The sequence below is a fragment of the Cyrtonyx montezumae genome, unplaced genomic scaffold (assembly GCF_038088225.1).
Source record: "Cyrtonyx montezumae isolate F1298 unplaced genomic scaffold, pur_monq_1.0 scaffold_8, whole genome shotgun sequence".
In the NCBI taxonomy this organism is placed as follows: domain Eukaryota; kingdom Metazoa; phylum Chordata; class Aves; order Galliformes; family Odontophoridae; genus Cyrtonyx; species Cyrtonyx montezumae.
Window position 1 is genome coordinate 29,778,601 of NW_027072089.1, and position 23,775 is coordinate 29,802,375.

Below are 23,775 nucleotides of genomic sequence, written 5' to 3' on the forward strand. Positions count from 1 at the left end.
ATGCTGGAGAGAGGAAAAAAGGCTTAGAAGCACTGTAAGTTATTATTATTTTAATAAACAATAGATTCTGACTTTATTTGCATAGCCAAATTATTCTTTTCTACATACACTGTCTGCCAGAGATCCTTGTATAGTAAAGTCAAGTAATGAAATCTAAAGACACTATGGATTATTGATTTGGTATATATGCAATGCTCAGTGTGAAGTGGTTTCATGCAGAGAACTGAAATGAGACACAGATGATTCATTTACACATTTATTTACTATCCTGCTTATTCTATCAGACTGAAATGGAGAACAATGCATTTATTTTACAGACATTTGACATAAATTAAACATATTTTGATGTTGAACAATTGTACAGACTACAACATGCATATTAATATGTAGATTGGTGCAGAAATACTTAGTTGATCAGCAAAATCTAGTATGACAAAAATAATAACCACATTTCCTTTTTATGAAGTTAAAATGCAGCTGATATGGAGACACTGATACAAATACCACTAAATATGAGAAGTTATTATTCTAATGGAATCAGATGGTTAGCTGAAAAAATAAAGCTATTGACAAACAGTTATCTAGAAGAAGAAATTAAATCCAAATGTTTCTAACAAATACAATAATAATGAAAAAAGCATGTTTGATGCAATTACCATTGCAAAATGCCCTATTATTTTCCTGCCCCGCTCCCAAACACAAACGATGCGTGAAGCAAAAGCAGCGTATTCTCCCACAAAACATCTGGGGCATTTTGTAAAGGCAGGTGAATGAGATTAGACAAGACTTATCACATACACTTTTATCTCCTAGTGACAGTTCGTTGAAAGAAAGGTATGTTGTTAGTATAGCTGTTTATGATGAAATGTTGCTAATTCTGTAAAATGGAATAGTGAAGACACCACTATCGCGCCAAGAGAACTTGAAAAATACTGTTGTGCTTTTTTTTGTTTTGTTTGCAGCATTCAGAGCATTCACAGAGGAATACAAAGTAAAGTTCATCAACTCAACAGAACTAATAATAGTCATGCTACTGTATCTATGAAACTAACACAGTAATAACTTATAAATATGAATTAGTACATATTTAGTTGATATTTACAGTGATCTTAAAGCAATAGGCTATGTATTCAACTCTCAGGTTCTCTGTACACAAATCCCTCCGTGTTTCAGCTTATCAGCATGTCTGCTTTGACTTTTGAGAGTTACATAGGTACAACTGCATAACATTGAAAATTCAGAGGTATAAATCCAAAACTCTGCATATTAGCAGATGGATTTCTTTTTTTTCATTTTGCAGTATGTGTTAGAAACTTCCTTTTGCCTAAAGCTACAATATATTGCTCCTTCCTTCAGTTTTATACAGGCAGAATTCCCATTGGCTTTCTGCTTAAGGACTTCAAGAATAGGCATAAATGTTTTGTGTTTTGAACCTCCACTGAGAGATGCTATCTGAGCAAAACTTAGAGCCAAAATATCGATATAGAACATATGCCCTTAACCTTGCGATCATAAAAGCAATGGAATAAGGAATAGACTGTTTGTTTCATGCAATACCTTTTACAAGATATGGCCTAGAGATCAGAGCAGATAAACACACCATCAAACCCCTCTAACCCTGCAGGTTAAATCAATTCCAACTGATATCTAAATGGAAAGATAACAAGGCATGGTAGATGGGAAAAAATACTAAGGCTGAGCTGATCTTCCATCACTGCTTAGCTGTTTGCACAGACATCTGTTTTTATTCATATCATATATATAATTGAGGTAAAAAGTTATTAACTAAAATGATAAAATTGAATTAATTACCCAGATTGCTCTTAGAATCAGGCTTTACATTAACCACAGGCCTACAGTCAATGTCTAACATAGTGACATATCACCACCCAGTTTGGCTCACAGGTATAATTAAGATAATCTTATCTTTTAAATGAAATGGTTTTTTTAGCTGCTAATTAAAAAGGTCGGTAATATTCCTGTGCTACTTCTTTGTTCTACAATGGGATCCATCTGGGTTTGTTCTGGGTGTCATAAAAGAAAACTAAACAGTGATCAATAATAGTACGGGTCTATGAGGTACCATTTGCCATTGCAGCTAAAAGGTAATACTCAAATATCACAACACAACATTAAAAAATACATATATTTAAACCCTAAATGGAAGAAATACAAGGATGTCTGTGTTAATCCATCTGTCAAGTCACATTGTATATGAGTACTGAACAAGATACCATTACATGATGCATACAGTTGTGTCTATGCTTGCCAATCATCTGACCTTTCTTCAGTGAGGAAACTGATAACTGTCAGCAAAAATCTGCTCATTGAGCTGAAAGGGCTTTGGTTTCCAGAACACCTGATCTGTTTTACAGTATGAAAGCATTTCAGCCAGAGTTTAAATTGAATATCATTATTAATAAGAATGTATTGGGCAACAGACAAATATTCTGACTGCTATCTTAATGTAACAGTCAATTAAAAACTGCTTTTAGCAAAGCAAGCTCTTCAAAAGCACTGAAAAAATCCATTGAGACATCTTGCAGGATGAACGGCATACCAGAGAAGACAGAGCATTTTGAAGCTAGAAAATCTGTAAAGTTGTGAGATGGTTTGGCTGCAGCAGTAAGAGAAAAAGAAAAATAAAGACACATTTCTTCCTGTCCCTCAGTTCAAATGCAATGGAGTCCGCAAGTTCTTATCTGTCTGTCCATTTGCATCAGACTACGAAAATACTTTCCCAATAAACAAGACACATCTATCGTCATGTTTGCTTTGTGAAGGCTCCCAAGCAGAGAAGAAAGTTGCTCTTTGGAGGTCAAGAAGAAGAGATCCAAAGATCAACAATGTTACGAACGCAGATCTTCTTTTTCAGGAAAGTCTTTTCAAAAACAACTACAGATCAGATGTTCACGTTAGGCAACTGGGTAATAATGTCACTAAAATTTAAGCAGAGACCTGCTGGTTCTATGATAAAAATTAAGATATGTAGGATTGAAATTGAACTTCTGCTACTGGCATTTTTGTCTCAATAAGTATCATCAATGTATGTTTTATTATATCTCTGTATAGTGTATGAAAGCATGCCTTGTTTACTTACGGTTTTCTGCCTTTCTTCCCTCTTTGCTGTAAATACATTTCCTGCTTGATCTGTGCTGACTAATTTGAAAAACCACATCCCTTGCTTTTTTTTTTTTTTTTTTTACTTTTAAGAGATTTTCTTTTCTTTTTTTTTTTTTTTGCATGAATTTTCTATGCAATTGACCCCATATGAATCATATGAACAAAAAAAGCCAGTTAGATAGGCCCTGGACATTTTTACTAGGCTGACTGTTTTTGTAGTAGGAATTGAAAAAGACAAGTGGCATTTGTACTGAACTGTGCTTTAGAGACGGAATTGAAGGAGTTAAATAATTCGAAGGTAAACCTTGTTTCAAATAGATCTAAGGAAGTAGAGACAAGCTCAGGGTATATGTAGAGGAAGAAACCTAGTTTTAAATGAACAAGTTGTTTATCACTTAGAGAAGTGAGCAAGGAACACAAACTGTGGCCAGATGTTACTTACTATGAAAATACTCAAGAAGCCCATAGTCATTGCAATTTGTACATATGTTATAGGCAAAAATACAATTTTCTGCACACACTTTTGACTGCATAATATTATGCTAAAAAGAAATAGCTCTGTAAGTTGCTCTAGTATTGGATCGGATATCACCTCTTTAATGTCACTAATGTTTGAATTTTGAGACCAATTTTGAAGCGAGGACACAGTGCATTAGATTTCTGCATTAGCACAGAAGCTCCTATATTCTAGACATTGAAGCATTAAAAGGCCTTTTGTGTTTTTGTTTAAAAAACTGTATTTTGTATAAATTCCCTAGTGCAATAACTTTCTACACCATGTTACATTCTTTATATGCTTCCCCTGTAAACAGCTCTCCTGTATGAACTTACTTTGTAATTTGTGCGATACATGATTCCCCCCACCCTCCATTTGAATTAACATTACTGTTTACTCAAAAATTGTTCTGATTACTCTGTGAGCATCATTTATACGTGTTCATTTGGTTTTATCACTGAAAATCAATTAAAACTTTGATTCAGGATTCTGCAGTTAGTATAAAATATAAAAAATAGATTGCAAAGCTATCTCCCTGAACAATCTTCATTTTCCAGCAATATGAAAAGTCACACTCCTTTCAGGTGCACAGGGGAGTAACTTTGTCTCAACACTCCTTAAGTTGTTTAGAAATTCCACAACTGTTGGAGACTGACTCCGGGACTGAAAAAACTCTCCCCTTAGTGTGGCAAATGGATAATAGATCTGAAATGGCTTTAGAAAAGCAGAAAAATATACTCAGGTAGTTTGCATAATTTGCTACATAGCAATTCATATTCTTGATGAATGAAGAGGTCCTGGACTGCACTTCTTGCACATGCTATAATGCAATAAATCCAGGCCCAGTCCTGCAGCTACTTAAGTAAATATTTTGATCAGAAGTTATTCGTGAGCTAGATATGCAGGACTGGATCCCATGTATGCAGCGAAGACTGAGAATACCAAATGTCTTACCCTCTGACTCTGGAAATAATATTCAGCATAGTCAAAAGTATATAATGAATCAATGAAATTATAACAAAAGCACTTTCAAAGCTTGATTCTTTTGCTTTGAAGCTTTCAAAAAAATACGATATCTGTTAATTAAGAGAATTGCATTTCTTTTGCTCGTATAATTTCAAAATAACTGTGCTTCTCTGAAAATATTTTAAATATGGCAGTCAATAAGGGTCTGGTCTTCTCATCTGGCTTACGTTGTTAAAGCTCCTGTTGATTTTACTCATCAAGAATCTTGATGTCCTTGTTTACTTTCAGTCAGTCCCTTTTTCTGGCTGACACTCATTGATGTTGGGGGAATTCATCTGCACAAGGACTGAGGTTTTGATTTTACCACCATTGAATTATCCATAGGGTAGAATCAAGTTTGCATAAAGTACTGTTTTAGTTCAGGAAAGCTTCAAGAATTAAATATCTCCTCCTGAAACAAGTTCCCTATGGCTGGACTCCTCCCTTTCCAAAAATGACACTGATCCAGGGGGGCTTTCCAAAAGGGAAAAAAAGGGTCAGCAGGGAGAAAAAGCACACAGTAGATGCAGGATGCAGACCTCAGTCTTGCCAGAACAACACCGTTATCTTGAATAGGATTTTTCTGTGGATCCAGAGTGTGGGATCAGGCCCCATTTGGACTTACTTGGTCTTCCTTATCCACTAGGATGTAAAGGCAGATCGAACAGACCCATGTGATTTCATTAAAACTGCACATAGAAAATACAGACCAACGCTTTAGGCATATAAAAATCAACTGGCATTTAGTTTTTTGTCACTGAAAATATCTAGCAAAACATAAAAATATAGAAGATTAATGACTTCAAAATACTTAAGAGCTAAGTTTTGGAACAGTGAGACACAACATCATTAAGCAGGATGCCATATAAATAGTTAAAATTGAATGCAGCAACAAGTTGCAATGAACTGCAACTAATTTAAAAAAATCATTTTGTTTTGAGAATTAATGACCAGACACTGTTCTGAAGAAGTAGCATTATGTTCCCAGAGGTTCAAATGACTGAGGAGAAAACTAATTATTGTTACGGAAATCTAACCTTACAAAACTTGATTACTTAAGCAAAGAATCTGTGGTATGCTCATGATTTGGTCCAGCCACCAGAGCTTTTCAAACTTGCCTCTTTTCCACGGAGCACACTTGAGCGAGGTCTGTGGCATCAGCCCAGCCATGTCAAGCAGAGAACAATGTTGCAATAAAATGTTTGCTCTTAAACATCAAATGCATTGGGTGCCGATTTACACTAATTTACATAACAGAAAATGACACGAGTAAAATTTAATTGAGCTCCACTATAGGAAATAGAAGCCTGATGTGCTCAACCAGCTTTTGTTTTGTGTAACATGCTTTTAAGGCTCCCATCCTTGTTGTCTCACAGCCTTTACAAGGTTTATTGTTATAATCCTGATCTGAGAGAAGCAATATCTCCCTTTTGTGCATAGGGAAGCGAGAGGCTCAATCTCAGGCAATATGCCCATAGAACAGCAGGGAATTGATGCTCGTCAGACGTTTCTGCTGGACCCTCTGCCTATTTTTAGCTGTGAGGCTTGACTTACTGCTCTGACAAAGCTGTTGTAAGGGAGCATCCAATTTCAGAAGAAATCAAGAGGACAGCAATCAAAAATACATCTATTCTGATTTCCTGAAAACAGAAAAATAGCATTTCATAGGGCACACCTGTGTAGCTGAATTCTTTTGTTTATGATTAGGATTAATGAATTAAACTTCTTACGGTTCAGGAAAGCAAAGCGACCTATAGGGTTTTTTTTAATTATGACTGTACCATAGAAGGATTTTGGTGCTGGATAAAAAATTAGTAGCTTTCTTTTTCAGACTGTTTGTAATAAAGGCTTTGGTTCAGCACTTTTCTTCTACAAAGCTGGAGAATACCATAAAAAGCAAAGCTGTTTGGTAGATGTCAGGGGAAGCATTGACATTTCCCTTCATTATGCATAGGGAAAAGCATATACTGAGCTTTTGCAACAGCCATTGGAGAATGGGTTGAGGCAAAGTTGGTGCATCAGGTAATACCATCTATCAGTCCAAGTTTGTGCCTTATGTCCTCACGCCATAATGGCTCCAATAGTGCTGCCATTAGTGAAGTATGAGCATGGTATGTAAAGAAAGGGGGATTTGGAGATAGAGGGGAAGAAGAGTTATCAAGAGTTCTCAATGATCACGTAGTAGCAAATATTTTTAAATCAATGGAAAAAAGAATGTTAGTAATGTGTCTTTAAATATCAAATATACTGAGAGACTGAGATAGCCATTTGGCACTATTTATTGCCACAGAAATAATTCTATGTTGTTGTTTAAATTTAAAATGGAGCGTGTTTTTCTTAGTTGACAGTATTGTGTAAAAATATCAAATGCCTCAAGTTCTGGTCATTAAATCTTTGTTTTTCCTCACAGGATCATTAATTAAACTGACAAATGCAATAACAAATGTTATGCAAATAATAAAAAAACAAAACCAACAACAACAAAAAAACCCACTGTGATTAACAGCATAGATAAACTAAAATGCTGTTGTCCCTTAATTAAAAGATAAATTCATGAGCTTTTTAACAGAAAGCAAGATAGGTGAGATGCTTTAAGTAGAAGTTGCAATTTTGCAACATAAGTCTGTACAAAACCTCCAGGCAGCACGCTGTGAAGGAAGTACCTGTGTCCCAGGAAATTCTTTTTCCACAAATCCTTGTTAACAGTAGCTTTCCCCCCAACCCCAAACTATTTACAAATATATGCATTTTGCAAGCCCAAAGCACCTTGTTTCACATCGTTATGAATGCATGCATTGACATTTCATCCTTTCATGTGCAAATTCTAAAATTCATTGTAACCAAGGGAACCAAAAAGTTAAAAGAGTTCAAAACCTGTCTACAATCATAAGTGAAAGGATCAAAAATGTCAGATGTTGCAGAACACTGGCTCTTAGCAGAGCTCTCTTTATTTTATTCACTGTTCCGGAGTCATTTTTTTCCTTTTTTTTTTTTTTTTTCTGTTTCTTACAAAAAGCAGTCTTTCTTTTTTAATTAAACAGTATTTAAACTAAATAACTCTTCATGCCATGCAAAAATAACGTTTTATGCACTTTTTTTGAGGCTTTCCATGTTTTAGTTCATAGGCATTACTAACTGTGGTTTAAGAAAAAGTATTTTTATTGCTCTTGTAACTAGTCACATGCTAGTTTCACGTGTGGGACAGTAACCAGGTTCTCCTGGACTTGTGTGAATTTCTGGGGCAAATAAATGGTTTTCCATTTTGTGACCTTCTTGGTTACTGTCTTTCTTCCCCTCACCCACAGCATGGTAAATGTCTTGAGTACAGTTGTGACTCATGCTTTTGGGTGAAGAGCTGACCTGTGGCTCCTCTGTTAAATAGTTGCCATCACTGTGTTTATCCCCACAGCAATTTGTCTTAATATCCTGTTGTTTCTCGTGTTTTATACCATGTAACTCCATAAACTCTTCTTCTTCTCCAGTGTCTATCTCAGTGAAGCTCCTCCTCTCTTTTGAAGGGAAAGTGAAAATCTTTTGTTTGGGAAACAGAGGGGATGACTTTTTGGAAGGTCCCTGACAAAGTCCTGCTGCATCAGCACCAAGTAAAGGTCGTTCACCTTGCGGTGAATTTTCCTCCAAGAGAATGGTGCTGATGTGCTGAGGGGTAGCTTGGGGAAAGTCTGCTCCTGTCATCACGGGCAACGGTCTTGCAGTGCTGGGTGGAGTTTGAGGAGCTCCACCTCTATTGTCTTTAAAATTAACTTTAAGGGATCTGGATTTTAATGGATTGCTACCTTTTAGAGAGCTTTTGGGGCTGTCCATGGCAGTGTCGAAATGTAAATTACCATGCAAAACAGTCTGGGTCCCACTGCCATCACTGATAACAGATCTGTCGATTGGAGTATAGTCAAAGGTGACATCAGTTGGAGAAAACATTCTGTCTTTTGTGAATGGCATAAACTGAGAACTCCTTACTCTTTGGTTGTCTTCTAGGTTGGCAGAGTCACCTGGGAACCTCATCTGCAAGTGAGAGCCAGGAAAGAGAGAAAGGGGAGACCTTTCAGTTTCTGTGAAGTCAGTGGCACAGCTGGCAAAGCTGTCAATACTAGATGTGCTTCTTATGTCCATGATGATGTCTGTTGGCCCAGCTGGCGACTGATCTCTCTGCCCTGTAACTTCTTCCATTTCTATTTCTTCTTCATATGTAGGTGGCTTTGCGGACTGGTCTTGGTAACCAGCATTAAGATTAGGCTGAGACTGAGTTTTAGTAATTTCATTATACAGCATCTCCAACTTCTGAGCACTGAGGTGCTGTGGGCTGGAGGATGCTGCAGCGTTGTTTAATTGCTCATGGGAGTCTTGTTGGCTAACTTCTTGGTATTTGTTCTCATAAGACTTGTTTGAACTTGTTTCAGACATCGTTCTTCTGGCCCATTTCCACCGGCTTGGTGACAGGTGGTTGTCATCGGGTGTCTCCTTTGGGTTGGCTGCTTCTCCAGGCTTACCTGAATCTACTGCTACATCTATCATTTCCATGCTGCGAGCAAAGGCATCTTTCAGGTTCATGGAAACAATGCTGCCATTTCTTTTAGCTCGCTCAAGAGCTTCTCTCCTCTTAATTGCCTTCTCCTGTCTTTTCTGCTCCTTGTAAAACTCTGAAAAATTGTTCACAATAATTGGTATAGGCAGGGCTATAACCAGCACTCCAGCAATGCAGCAAAGTCCTCCTACAATTTTACCTAACAGAGTCTTAGGATAAATGTCACCGTATCCAACAGTAGTCATAGTGATCGTTGCCCACCAGAATGATGCAGGGATACTGGTAAATTTTGTGGCGTCTTCATCCTTCTCAGCAAAGAATACAAGACTTGAAAATATCATTATCCCCATGGCTAAAAATAGTATCAACAAGCCTAATTCATTGTAACTCCGTCTGAGAGTAAAACCCAAAGACTGAAGGCCTGTCGAATGTCTGGCAAGTTTAAGAATCCTTAGGATCCTCATAATACGAAATATCTGAACCACGCGTCGGACGTTTTGGAACTGCAGTACACTTTTATTGGACTCCGTGAGGAAAATGGTGACATAGTATGGCAAGATAGCCAATAAGTCAATGACATTTAACGGCCCCTTGAAGAACTTCCACTTGTTTGGTGAGGACAGAAAACGCAAAAGGTACTCCATGGTAAACCAAGCAATACACACAGCTTCAACGTGTGCTAGCTGAGGGTTGTCATTTGGCTGCCCGAATTCATCTATTTCTTGAAGCTCTGGCAACGTGTTAAGAGACAAAGCAATAGTGGACAGTACGATGAACAGAATGGACACAATGGCCAAAATCTGTAAAATAAAATAAACGTTTTGGTTAGACTGATGCAAGTGCATTTGTCAGGATCTGTTTAAATCATTTTAAACGTGCATGTATCAAATAAACTCAGATTGAAGGAAGCTGTTTTGATACCTGCACTCTTTATTTTAATATTTTGCTTTTTGCACAGAGAGAAAACACTGAATTCGTCTAGACGTGGTCAAAACGGTCTTACTGTCTGTAGTAAGGTGTCCTTACTATTTATAAAATTACAAAAGAAGATAAGATATATTATTGCAAGTTACTGAGTAAAGAATATAAGGTTCCTGTTAATGTGCAGAATATTAATCTATTAGTTTTCTGCATTAAATGTAATCATACAGAACTTTGGACAATGTAGAGAAATGATTGGTTAATACAGTGTGTAAACTGTCCATTTAATATGTGCAGAGACCTTCCAAGTCATGTGTAAATTTATGGGTCAAAAGTTGAAACTATGAAAACAAGAGGCAATGCTCCAGGGACTAGACCTGCCCAGTTGCAATGTCTGCATGCGTTTTAGGTGCTAAATGAATTTAAGGTAGAAATAGGTAGAGAGGGTTAAAACATTAAAAAATATGTAGTAGTATGAAACTAAACCTAGTTTCACTAAAAGGTGAAAGTAGATGAATATTTTTTAATAATAATGCTTTGGGTTCTTTCTCAAGAGATAAGTTCCATAAAATTATTGACATTGATTTTGATAAGAATCACACACTTCATGCATGATGCCCTTTCACGTTGCCCAGAGTTGCTGGTCATTCTCAATTATTAAACTGACACTGTGAGAAAAGATGTGGGTCTACCAGAGAACGTAGTATTTTCATAACAAAGTGTAGTTATTCATACTCCAGGTAATGTTGACAACTTAGAAAAATTACAATGTTGCTTTGATTAAAAGCCCTAACTAAGTCTGGGTTTTCATTAAAAACATGGAAATAAATTATGTTTTGTTTTAAAGCTCAGTTTAAACTCATTCTTAAAAATATTTGCTCTCATTTGTCATAAATGGTACTGTGAAATCCATTCAGTGGTATTTGATGTGCTTGCAAGCACACAGTAGGGCTGATAAAATTGCTGTGATATCCAAGGAGAGTGAAATGCAATTGGGTAGCATATAGATATGTAATATATAGGAAGAGATTGGTTACAGCAGTGATAACAGCTCTAGAGATAGAAATGTCACCTCACCATACCTCTGAAAAAAACAGCAGTAAACTTATTTCTGCTGTGGGTTACTAAACATGAAGTCAGCTCTCTAAGCACAAGAAGAAACCACTCACAATAGCAGGGTCTTTTGAGTTGTATTTATTAGGAGAGTAAGACTCACTTATTCCTCCTACCAAGTGAGTTGTGGGCCAACTGTCTTCATTCATCATATAGCCCATCCAAAAGTGCTCTGGTTAATCTGTGTTGTGGACAGGTATACATCCCTGTGCTGACCACAACAGAAAAAAGGCCAACCCTAGTGAAGTGTTTGCTAAGATGATAAATAGAATGAAGGCAGTAAGATTGAACACCTAGGCAGGGTTGAATAATGACATTGGTGATGGCCTGTAGCTAGGGCACAGGCAGATGTAAGAAAACATTACTGTGAAGCAATAACTACTTTCCAGACTGTGAAGACTGACTGTATCAGATTTCACTGTGAAAAGGTTTGAAGCTTAAATAGAGTATACTAGGTTCTCCACAAAATTACTGCAAAATAACTAATGCATGCTTGAGTTCTCTAACCCACTCAATAATATAATGATGCTTTCAAAACTCAAAGAACAAGTACACACATAATAAATATGGCACAGAATTGCTGAGCTTGCAGTTTCTGTCACTGAAACTGACAGTTTCCTCATTATGGCCAACGCCAGCACGTAAATAATAGCACAGAAAAAGATTGCATAATACAGGGACACAATTGCATGACATGCATTGTTCTTAGAAAATAAAATTATGAGGACATGTCTGTCTGTCATCAAACTGATTTTAATTAGGAAACACTAGTGTTTCAAAGTCTTTTGTAAGAATTTTTTTTACTTTCTGCCACATCTCTCTCCTGGGGCATCCACAACTTCTCTGGGCAGCCTGCGCCAGTGCCTCTCCATTGTGAGTGAAAAATTTCATCCAATATCTAAATCTCCTCTCTCTTGGTTTAAAGCTGTTATCCCTAATCCTGTCTCTGCACTCCCTGATAAAGCGTCCCTTCCAATCTTTCCTGTGGCCCCTTTTAGGTACTGGAAGGCCTGGTGCCTTCTCCAGTCTGGACAAGCCCACCTTGTGCAGTCTTTCTTTGAAGGAGAGGCACTCCAGTCCTCTGATCATCCCCATGGCACTCCTCTGGACCTGCTCTAACAGCTCCACATCTTTCTTGTGATGAGGGCCCTAGGCCTGGATGCAGTACTTCAGATGTGGCCTCACAAGAGCTGAGCAGAGGGGGCCAATCACCTCCCTAGATATCTATAATTATGAATGCATCATTGGGGGGAAAAATATAGCAAGAGAAAGTATTTTGGCTTCTTCTACTGTAATAATCTCAAACATTTATTTGTCTGGGACTCTGCAGTGTAATTGAAGTTGTGCATCATTCACACACAGTATGTTTTAATTACTGCAATTGATTAAATTTTACAGTTCCTCAGACAAAGAGAAGCAGAAGTTAAATAGAACAATAGCAACTATGAGAAGAATGGGAAGAAAAGTGATTCCCTTCTCTGAGTCTACACAAAATTTGCAATTGCAAATAGCAGTATGCTGTTAAACACCCATAGAACAGGTGTAGCTTATACAGAAGCACTGAAATTGTCAGAAACTTTATCTTACCAAAGGAGTTGAAAAAAGCCCACCCTCTGACTGAGTCTTTACTAGCAAAACATTCTGTGTGCTGGGACATGATTCTGGAAATGTATAATGGAGAATGCCTGGAAAATGTTGTGCTTTTCAATTAGTCCACAATCAAATCTTTGTGATACAGTTCTTGACATTACTTTTAATCTGCACTTCAGGAAATAAACACTGCTCTGTTTTAATGAGATATTCCAGCATCTTATGTCATTTAGCTGTTGTTCTACAATAAACAAACAAACAAATAGAATCCATAAAAACACATTACAAATTCAACCCATTAGAAGTATTTCCTTACAAATTATAATTCATAAACAAAAACATTTCCAAAAGAACGGACACGCTGACAGTTCTTTCATATGTGCTGACTTTGAGGTATTTGAACCTACTGGTGATTAAGTGAATACTAAAACATTACTTGAACTAATGATGCAATCTGCTGCAGATAATGTCATTTCAGATTTTTGGGCAAGAGGGGAGCAATCTCCTGAAAATGTTGTGATTTTCCAGTATTAAATTGTCACTAAACCCAGGAAAGGCTTTTTTTCTTTTGCATCCATCTAATATGCTTTCTCATCTCATCGCTCATTAATGCAAGCACTGTAAGGATTTTTGTACAGAATAACCACATAAGCGGAGGCAGTAAATACAGATATAATAGAACAGGCTTCAAATTGCTCCTTGCAGTTCTGCAACAACTGACATTTTGAAAAGGTTTCTGATATAACCAATACGATAATGTAATTGTTATATAAAGCAGAGAAAAAGTATACATCAGGTTCAAGCTAAAGCACAGCTACTCAGCAAAAAAATCACTTGAGTCATATCTAACAGCTAATGCAGTATGTGTAATTAGCATAGGCTTCAAATCATAATTAGGTAAAACTGTATTATCAACGTTGTTTCCTTAATTTTATTCCAGGCTAGGACCTAGGGTTATTCAATAACAGTCAGCAACAGTTTCACTACTTTTCAAATCTCAGTCTCTACAGGCACTGAAATGTATCAGGTTTTTACATATTCTTCCTCTTCTGCATTTAAATTTATGGCATTGTCTTCATATAGAGTGTTCTGGCAGTATCTATCTTGGGCTTTAGAAAAAGGAAAACAGGCAAAATAGTCATTGTTCTGCTCCTTAAAGACTCCTGATAAGTAGACAACCATCTGGCGAACTCATCAAATTTCTTGGGCACTTAACTGGAGTTACCTATACATTCTCAGACATGTCCGCTGTTGGGAAAGGAGGATCCAGATCTACATTTGGGCAGACAGCTGACGTTGGTCTAGGTTGTTCAGAGAAACCATGCTTGCATCTTGTATAAACTTGTCCTTAGCCTGCAACAGAGATCCTAGCTTGCATCTAGCTAGACTCTACTCACCACAAAATGTAAGAACAGTATAATTCTAGAAAATGAAGCTCTCGCACACACACTCTTTCCCTCTTTCCTTCTCTCTCACTCTTTTCTTTCTTTTTTCTTGAGATGATGGTATTGAGTTTGCAATGGAATGAGTTCTGTTCAATAGATGCACTATTAGCTATATAGTATGTCTACCTAAATCTGTGTACGTCTGGTTCTAGGTAGCTAGGGCTATCCAAACCAGAGTTGATGGAAGCAGCAAAGACAGCACTGCAGAGCCACCTTCTAACTATAAACATTATACCTCAAGGAATTTCAAGTTTGAACACGAGTCTAGGTATATGGGGAAGGGGCTTTTACACTTCTTTCAATAGTGCAGTGAAAAGTACAAATGCTTTTTATGTTTGTACAAACTAAGTAAGTACACGGATATTTTACCAGTCAATAATTCTTATCAGTACAGCAACATGGCACTGCCTTCAGCAGCTGCCACTGCTGTTCCTGGACAGACTGCAGAAACTGTCATAAGACAGCACTGTTCATGCATCTCTACCCTTTCAGAGTACACCTTTCATCTCTTTACCTCTCCAGCACAACTTCTGATTGCAGATGCCTAGAATTGATCTAAGAGTCCACATAGAATAGTGTTTAATTCTTGAAAAATAAGATGGAGGACAAGGGAATAATTCAACAGAACACCATAGATTTAATTCAACTTAGACCTCTATCACAATTGCCCTTTGAAGAACTTATCTGATAATGGCTCCAACAGCACGTGTAATCACTGAATAACTTCTCTCTGCTACTCTTCATCTCTTTCCTTGATTATATTATTCAGAATTCTGACCTTTCTTTTCTACTATTTCCTGGATCATTATTATTAATATTTTTAAGGACTCCATCAAAATGTTCTGCATTGATCTTATAAGGATATTAATTAAGCCTGACATTAGCCACTATGTGTGAAGGCTAAGCTCTTGGTGTTGGACTTATCTGGGAACTAAGTGATGTACAGCCTTTTCTTTTTGTCTCTTTGCATTGGGATGAATGAATGTCACCTTTAAAGTTTAGAGTAGGTGTGTGGGAGATTTCAGTTGAAGATTTTATGACGACCTCAATATATGTTCTCTACTGTGTCCTCAGAAATTCAGGGGTGGTTCCACCCAAGTACAATCCTGTACTTCTGGTTTAAATTATCAGTAATAAAATACATTTCTTCTGCATTCTGCTACAGGTAAATTACTACCATTTTTCATGTTTGTGTTATTAAGATAGCAATCATAGAATACATCTCTTCTGCACTATGTGGTGGGCAAACTGCATTTTATTAATGACTTATTATTCCTTTAAGGAAGGATTATCTTGGGGTTTACACCACCTAGACTTTCAGCATCAAGATTTAATAAAATGTGGGTTTGAGCATTTGATTATGGCTGAGTAAGTAGGTGGTTCAGTATAAGGCAGTCTTCCACTGGATAGATAATACAGCAAAATAAGAGCTTTAGGAGTGTCATAAAGACTGAGTCTTTATGAATTTGTACATGTGGACCACTGAAGTTCACCAGAAAACTAGTGCTATGTTAGCTGTATAGTAGAAACCTATGTGTAATATCCCTAAAATTTGCAAGATATATTTACTAAAAATTGTGACTAAAAGTGGTAGCAGAAATCTTGGAGACCAGAGAGATTATACTATACACAATTGCTAGGCAATGGTTTATGAGTCTTCACTGTTACTGGATTTTCAGTAGGCAGCACAGGTCTGATGAAACCTGCTATAAATAATTGTGAGCATGGGATTAGCATGGGGAACCTATTAGACTGGCAAAGATGAGAGACCACAGGTATTCACAGATGAAGGCTGTCTACATGGTTTGGGAAGAATCAGTCACGTTCAGTTCAGCACAAATGGAAAGAAACATGAATATTGTTTATTGCACACACCAATCAGCATTACTTAGATTTGCTAACATAGATTAAAAGCTATATCAAGTCAGCTCTAATATTTTTTATTGTACAGTAAAAGCCTATCTCAGCTGGATGCATGAAATCAATTGTATCATGATATATGTTTTGTGTAAGAATAGGAGAGATTTAACTCCACAGTACAGATAAAACACACACAAAAATAAAAAGCTTAAAGAGTCATTTAAAAGGCGTTATTTATAAAATAATTCTGAGTCTACAGAGCTTTATGCTGGTTCCATTTTACCTCCCTAAATATTATTTTTAGATGAAACAATTTGCCTAGGTGTAAGAAAAGACATCCAGATTTATCAAACAATAGATAAAAAGTCTTTAATAAAATCCCTACCTGTCCTTATTCACAAGTGTTCTTAACCTTTTGATGATCAGAGCTCATATGCCTCTTACACTGAAGTTGTGTTTTGTACTAGCTGTCTAATTTTCAGAGCAGATTATAAATGCTTCCATGAATATACTAGACTTAAAATTTTTCATCTATCATTGAAAGTGCTTACAGTTCCATAGCCTTTTCCTGTCAGACCAATCTGTGAGATCTGTTCTGCTCTCCAAGCATGCACGAAACATTGCGTACTTTATCAAGGGTTTCATTTAAAACAGACAAACAAACAAACAACAGCAACAACAACAAAAAACAAACAAGCAAACAAGAAACAACACACTAAAAAAAAAGGGCCCAAGGACCACGTGCTCCCCGGCCAGCCGAACGGACCCCAGCAAGGTTGAAAGAGGAGCTGTCCCCAGCCGGGGTGCTGAACACAGGCAGCTGGCTCTGTAGGTTGCAAAACGCGACGCACCCACACTCAGCGCAGAAGTGTTTTATTCTATCACCTTAAATACGAGAAGGTACGGAAAATATAATATTTACAAAAATAGTACTGGAAGAAATAAAGATAATGCTGGTATAATGCTTCTTTCTCATACAAAATACTTTTGAAGTAAGCCGTGAAAAGTCTTCTGAGGTAAAAAATGTCTTTTTACCTCTTGTTAATAAACAGATGTTATTAATCAGCTTGGAAACAAACAAACAAACAAAAAAAAACCCACCCAAAATAATAATTTGGCTTTAAGAACTTTTATTATATGTTGTTCAATAATGGGGGGGAATCATAACATCTGGTGTACAGATTTATTTTGATACTACTCATTTTGATGTTAACCATCAACTTAAATTAGAAAGCTGTGACTTTTCAAAAAGAGATACTACAAAAAGTAGAAATTTGTTCTCTTGGTTCTCACAGTTCGTATTCACCATTTTGGTTTAATAGAAATTGTTTACAGTTGAAACCTCGAATTATTAACCTGGAGCGTACACTTCAGCCTAATTTGCTTACATTCAGGTTGAGATTATTGTTACACTATTCTCATTCTACTGTCTTTCTACCATTGACCAAGACTGTCTTTTAGCAATATATTTCGGTAAGAAAAGATCACCTCCTACTTGAGGAATTCTGTTATCAATCAAAGAGATTTACTACTCAGCCTTATTTGAAATTATGACAGGCGCAGCTTTATGTAGAATGCCTACATCAATCTATATTTTATATAAAGCACATGCCAATATTTCCCACACTTGTGGAATCAGTGAAATTGTTAGGGAAATGAATCCAGTCTGTTGCTTCTTCATGTGTACCTAAAGGCCTGCACAGCTTAATTTCTGTCTTCTTCTTCTTTTTTTTTTAATTATCTAACTGTAAGGCTATTTCTTTTTCTCATTTCCCCATAACTATTTTAGACTTCTAAAGAGAATATGCACAATATACTTCTCATTATAAGATAAGCTCATGCTTATTACAAGAAAAATAATAATTATAGCTTCAAGAGATATATGTACCCTCCATATATCACATTTTAAGATGCTATCATATTTAGCACACATTGCACATACCTCAAAGACTTTGGGACTATGGACTGTTGTAGTATAAAGAAACAAATAAAGAAGGAACTAACTAACTAAATAGGTAAGAGATCTAGTGGAAGACAACAGACACAGCTGTTTACCAGCCTTTCACTTTTTACATGTCCTGGAAATCATTAATTTCATTGGGAGAGTCTCGCTCCACTAGGATTTCACAACCCTTTCCCAGAACTTGCTTGGACTTGTCATCTGTGTCCCTTAGACAAAGGATTTTGCAACCCTTGCTCAGGATATGCTTAGACTTGTTCATCAGCAAGCTTTGAGGCAATGGCATAATAAATAATAATATCTTACAGCGAGAAATTGCCATCTATATCTTTTACATCCACAACCTAAAGGACTAAATTCACTGTGGGTATTTTAGCTCATTGAATTAATAAAATTTACTATCTATCTATCTATCTATCTAAATTGATTTATTATTAGAATCACAATATATAATATTTTTATGCCTTAGTATAAATAATTAAGTAATAATCATTAATATATTGGTATATACATATAGATAAAGAAAAATAATTTATATTTTAAGTGTGTTTTATTTAAAAACAAGATATTTAATATTCTTCAATTTGCTTTACTGTATTTTTTCTTATTCTATGTACACAATTGTCTTACCAAAGCATACTGACAGTGCAGTCACCAAATAATGTAGTGATCACTTGATATTCCATAGCTAATCTCCATTTGAAAGAAGGAACTGCTTAGCTGTTCAATATCCTAGTGACAATTTAAAGTATTTTACCTGTCTACATTAAGTTTTAAATTCTAGAATGTTTTCTTAAATGAAATTCAGGAAGATAAATATGATGTTAAGAAAGGTTAGTTCTAGGATATGACAAAACGATCAGCAGCTTAAATAAAATACCAGTCTTAATCCAATCGATAAGAAAAACAAAATTGATTTGGTCAGATGTAGATGAAACACAAAAATTCCCCAACCCTTTCAGCTCCACAAAGTCATGCTACTGAGACACAAAACTGACCACTTGAGAAACTGGAGAAGAAATCAAGAAGTTAGAAAAGCCATATAGTATACTGTAAATATAAAGTAAAAGGTAGCATTCAGAGGCTATGACTACACTGCAGACTGAGGTGGAATGTAACCCTGTTTAGATGAGTTCTAAACAAACAGAATCACAGAATCACAGAACTGTAGGGGTTGGAAGGGACCAGATCATGGAGTCCAACCCCCTGCCAAAGCAGCTCCCTAGCCCAGGTTGCACAGGTAGGCATCCAGGTGGGTCTAGAACATCTCCAGAGGAGGAGACTCCACCACCTCTCTGTGCAGCCTGTACCACCAAGAACAATAAAACCAATAATGATATCTCACAATATAATTTGTGTTACTTAGAAAAAATATTTAAGAAGCTTGATTATGAGCATATTCAGAAATCAGAAGGAGAAGTTGAGCGAGTGTTTTTGGAGTAATATAATAGAAAGCAGTCTGCTGAATAACTTCATTCAAACTCACATTTTCCCTACTATAATACAGAGCAGCTGAGAAGCTGATTAAATTATTTGGGTAAGAGTTTGCTTACCGCAGATCATTTAGGGAACATTGATGATGGATTTTTTGTAACACGTTGGCCTTATTCTTTTTAGTATTTGAATTGATCTATCTCAGGAAGTACAGATTTTACCACTGCTAGGTAAGATGGCACTCCATACCATTACACAGTTTGGTGAAAACAGGATACATTAAGCCAGGCACACGCTCAGAGATAATTTGATGGTGTAGTTAATGTTCATCTTGCACATCCTGACCTAAATAATCTAAATGGGGTTTAATCAGATCTTACTGATATTACTGGCGCTGACTTAATTGTTTATTTATTTCTAAACTTTCAAATTCAGAAGCTACTGGAATTCCAAATAATGAAGGAGGCAGAGTATTTCTAAACTTATGTAGAGGATAGCCAAACTTTACTCAGAATGAAGCTTGAAGTGCTTCTTTTTTGGACGTTTTACTGATGGGAACACACTGTTAGTAGAGCTATCATGAGAAAACTGATCGGTTGGATCTGGGAACAGAGCTATGTATTTTGAGTAGATTTTCTTACCCTCATTTTTGACTTTGTCATTGATATGGTTAAGAAAGCTTATCTCCTCCAGTGACTTTGAAAACTATGCTGTCAGGAATTTTATCTCCCATTGTGGCTACACAGACAAAAGTTGCAAAGATCAGCATTATATTAAGAACAGTTCTTTGGTGGTGTTGGATGTTAAACAATGGACTAAGTATTCCAGCCTCAGAAAAAAATTACAGAACCAAGCCAAGATAGCCATTACAGCAAACTGGATGACATACAGAGATGGTAGAACCTGACACCCCAAGTGACTATGAATGGCACTCGAAAAATTAAATTACTTCCTAGACTATTCAGATTCTTTCTCTGTACGACTTGAATTTAGATGAAGCTGCAGGAAGTTAGTAACAAGTAATAATTGCTTTTTTGATTCTTTTCTATGATACAAAGGGCCTTTATTGAATAATCATGCTTCATTACTAGATTAATCGTGTGTAGTGAGCTCAGACTAAAAAGGTACAAGATGGGAACATGCCTTTAAGTTACACGAGTCTTCCAGGTAAGGTAAAATATTATGAAATTATGCTCAGCTTTAGCAGGAACAACCCAGGCAGGTGCTGAATAGGGTGTTTATAAAAAGTGCCCTTTTTCTCCTGTGGATTGATCAGAAACAAGTTTAAATGTTCACTGCTCTCCAGAGAAGACAGGTTTTATAAATATCTATTAGGCTTCAAACATTCATGTTCTACTTGTGCCATGGGCTCTGGTTTTGTTCTCAGGAAATCAAAGGAAATTTTTGAGTTTGACTATGTTGGCAAGCTCTGTTTGGAATGTCCTAATCCCTAAGGAAAAAAAGACTGAATATTTGAAGATAAACAAATTTTGGGTCTCTGTAGTCGAGTAAGGAAGTAAAGGAAGGAAGACTGACAAGCCTTAGTGCATACTCCTTTTTTTTCCTATTCTGCATTTTAACCAGTAGATGTCTCTGTTTTGTCATGCAGCTGTTGGCAAGGACACAATATTCCTGTACTTAGAACATATATTTAGTAAAAAAAAACATTTGTTTCCCATAGAATGAGTATATATGAATGTAAAAATACTTATTTTATGCTCTTGGCATAGCCTGCTGGTTTTCTGTCCAACCAAAGCCCCTGGAAGCTTTAGCAAGAGCTCGGGCTGCTAAGCAACTTTGAAAATCATCCGTATGGAAATGTACTGTAGGATTTTAAAAGGAGAAAAGAGGAACTGATGGGATTATATGGACATTCATGTAAAAAATTAATAACTTTATTACAGCAGTCTTTATCGCATGGGAAAGCTCTCTGAACAAACTTAGAGAACAGTATGGAGCGCTCAATTTTTACAAAAATGAAATGAGTTCAATGCCTCAGGAAAATTCCAAGATGTGATAGATGAATTATCTTCTCTGCTTCAAAAATGAATAACATAATATTATTTCAGTATCTATAGCCATCAAGAGTAATACTGTAGATGATCTGAAACATTTCACACCCAACTGAAAATCAGTGATGCGATTCTATTCAGACATTTGGATTTTTCTCATCATTTGATAAATATTTAAGATATGCATGTATGCTTATTCTAAAATCTGTATATAAGACAACAGCTATTTTTAAATTATATCTAATTATAAAAGAAAAGTATATATATACACAAAAATTATATGATTTCAGAAAGAGAATGCATTAGCTTTTTATTGTTTTTTGGCTTTAACCTTATTATCCTATGGCAATAGTCCATTGGTTTACTATCAAGACCTGGCATCTTTGTTCTACTTCGCTGTATCTTAACACTCGAGAATGTGCATTAGCTCAGCAGAGAGACAAAATCTCTTGTCTGAATGTGTGCTGAGCTCTGAACTGCACCCGAGCATTTTTATCTTCAGGTTGTTCTGCCCTGATTAGATGCTCCCTTGGTTCGAATTCCCTGAGAAACTGTTAGGATTTGATTGTGCTTCATGTTAATTATACTGCATAGGCATATTACCCTGGAGCAGAAAAATGTTGCCTAGTTTAGGTGATCACTGTGCCCACATGCACCAAAGCAGTAAGGTTGTTTCTGTTGGGTTTTCTTTTTTCCTGGCTATTGCGGTCCACATTTCTGTTCAAAGCAGACCTTCCCAAGCTGGAGAGAGCACTGCATCAAGGAAATGCGATGTGTTACATAGTTCTGCATGTTCTCATTCTCACACAGTGTGTCTATTTCTTTAACTGTTAAGTGGAGCCAAAAGTGAGTTGGTTTTTAGTCCACATTTATGCTATGAATGCACTGTGATGAGAGCTGTGGAAGGCTGGTCTCTAAATTCTATGAGTCCAGTACCCCTGGTTCCACTTCCTCACAGTGTGGCCAAGCAGAATGTGAAGTCATAGAAGGAAACGTAATGTCTTACCCTGATATGATTTACGATTAGACATAAGTATTAAACAAATGCGTGGACAACAGGGTGCTGATTGCAGAAGGGGAAATTAGTGTCTGCTGAATCTTCCTGATTGTTGAACTGTCAGGCCACAGAAACCCCAGAGGAAACTTCAGTTATACAGCAGGGTTTCTACAGCTCCATCAAGCTTAAGACAAGAAATAAACCTGAAAGTATATATTTTTTTCAGGTAATAACAGATACAACGTGGCTATTATCAGCAAAAGTATGGACAATAAAAGTCATCTTCAAACCCCTGAGTATGGCACAGATATGTAATAATCCAGCTCTGCCTTAGGATGTAACTTTCCAAGGTGACAATTTCATAACACATTTTTTTTTTCTTTTTAGCTGTCAGCAGCTGACAATTTATGGTAAAGACTTGGATTGGAGGCCGTGGGGTAATTACAAAAGCTTGTATCTGAGCAGAAATTACAGAGGCCTATTTCCACTTTGTGAAAGCCAGATAAAAAAAAATAAAAAATCAACAAAGAAAGCAAACCAGAACGTCACAAACAGAAAAAAAAAATACTGTAAAGACAGTGGTATTCTGTAATTTACACTGTCTTTAGGATGCAGGATAGCAATATATGCAATATATTGTATATACGGTTACAATGATATCTCTGAGATGTAAACATACAGCTATGTTCTTCCAAAAGGATTTTTTTTCGATCTTGAAGATTGCAATTGCTTCTGCTTTACTCTGCACTCTTGATGTGCAACTACATTTTTCTAAATAATGTAATGAAAAACATATTGTTAGTAGAAAAATACCTTTTTTACTCTACAAGCAAAGGGGCATTGATATATTTCACTGCTGTTAATAGTAAAATGGCAACAGCACCACGGCTGTGGTTTCTTTTCTGCAAAATGATTTATCTTAGTAGTCACAGAAGTACATGCTCCTATAATTGTTCTGTGCTCCTCTGAAGGATAAGAAGTGGGAAGGAGGTGATCTGTTGTCTTCACTACAATGTTTGACATTATGATAGTTAATTATAGTCTGAAAGCAAATAAGTAGTAATACTGCCTTTGCTATCATACAAGATGCAGAATAGGAATAATTGAGGTGCTCTTTAAAATTTGGGATCTTCAGCTGTGAATTGAATTTGTCAGCATCTAAGAAAACATTCCTCACCATTGAGCTCCTGCTTATCTTACCTCTAACAGACCTTATAATACCTCAGTTCTCTTATAATGGTAATGTTTCAGAACAATCTAGTTTGATGTATACGAATAT

The 23,775-nt window shown here is 36.4% G+C and overlaps 1 protein-coding gene across 2 annotated transcripts in view; it reads right to left on the reverse strand.

The window, feature by feature from the left end:
* Positions 1–7,098: 7,098 nt before the first annotated feature.
* KCNB2 (potassium voltage-gated channel subfamily B member 2) overlaps positions 7,099–23,775 on the reverse strand; it is a 145,565-nt gene continuing 128,888 nt past the window's right edge. For both annotated transcript variants that reach the window (XM_065752767.1, XM_065752766.1), the window contains exon 3: positions 7,099–9,964. In XM_065752767.1, coding sequence (XP_065608839.1) covers positions 7,802–9,964 — 2,163 coding nt within the window. In that variant the 3' untranslated portion in view covers positions 7,099–7,801. The remainder of the gene's footprint in view (positions 9,965–23,775) is intronic.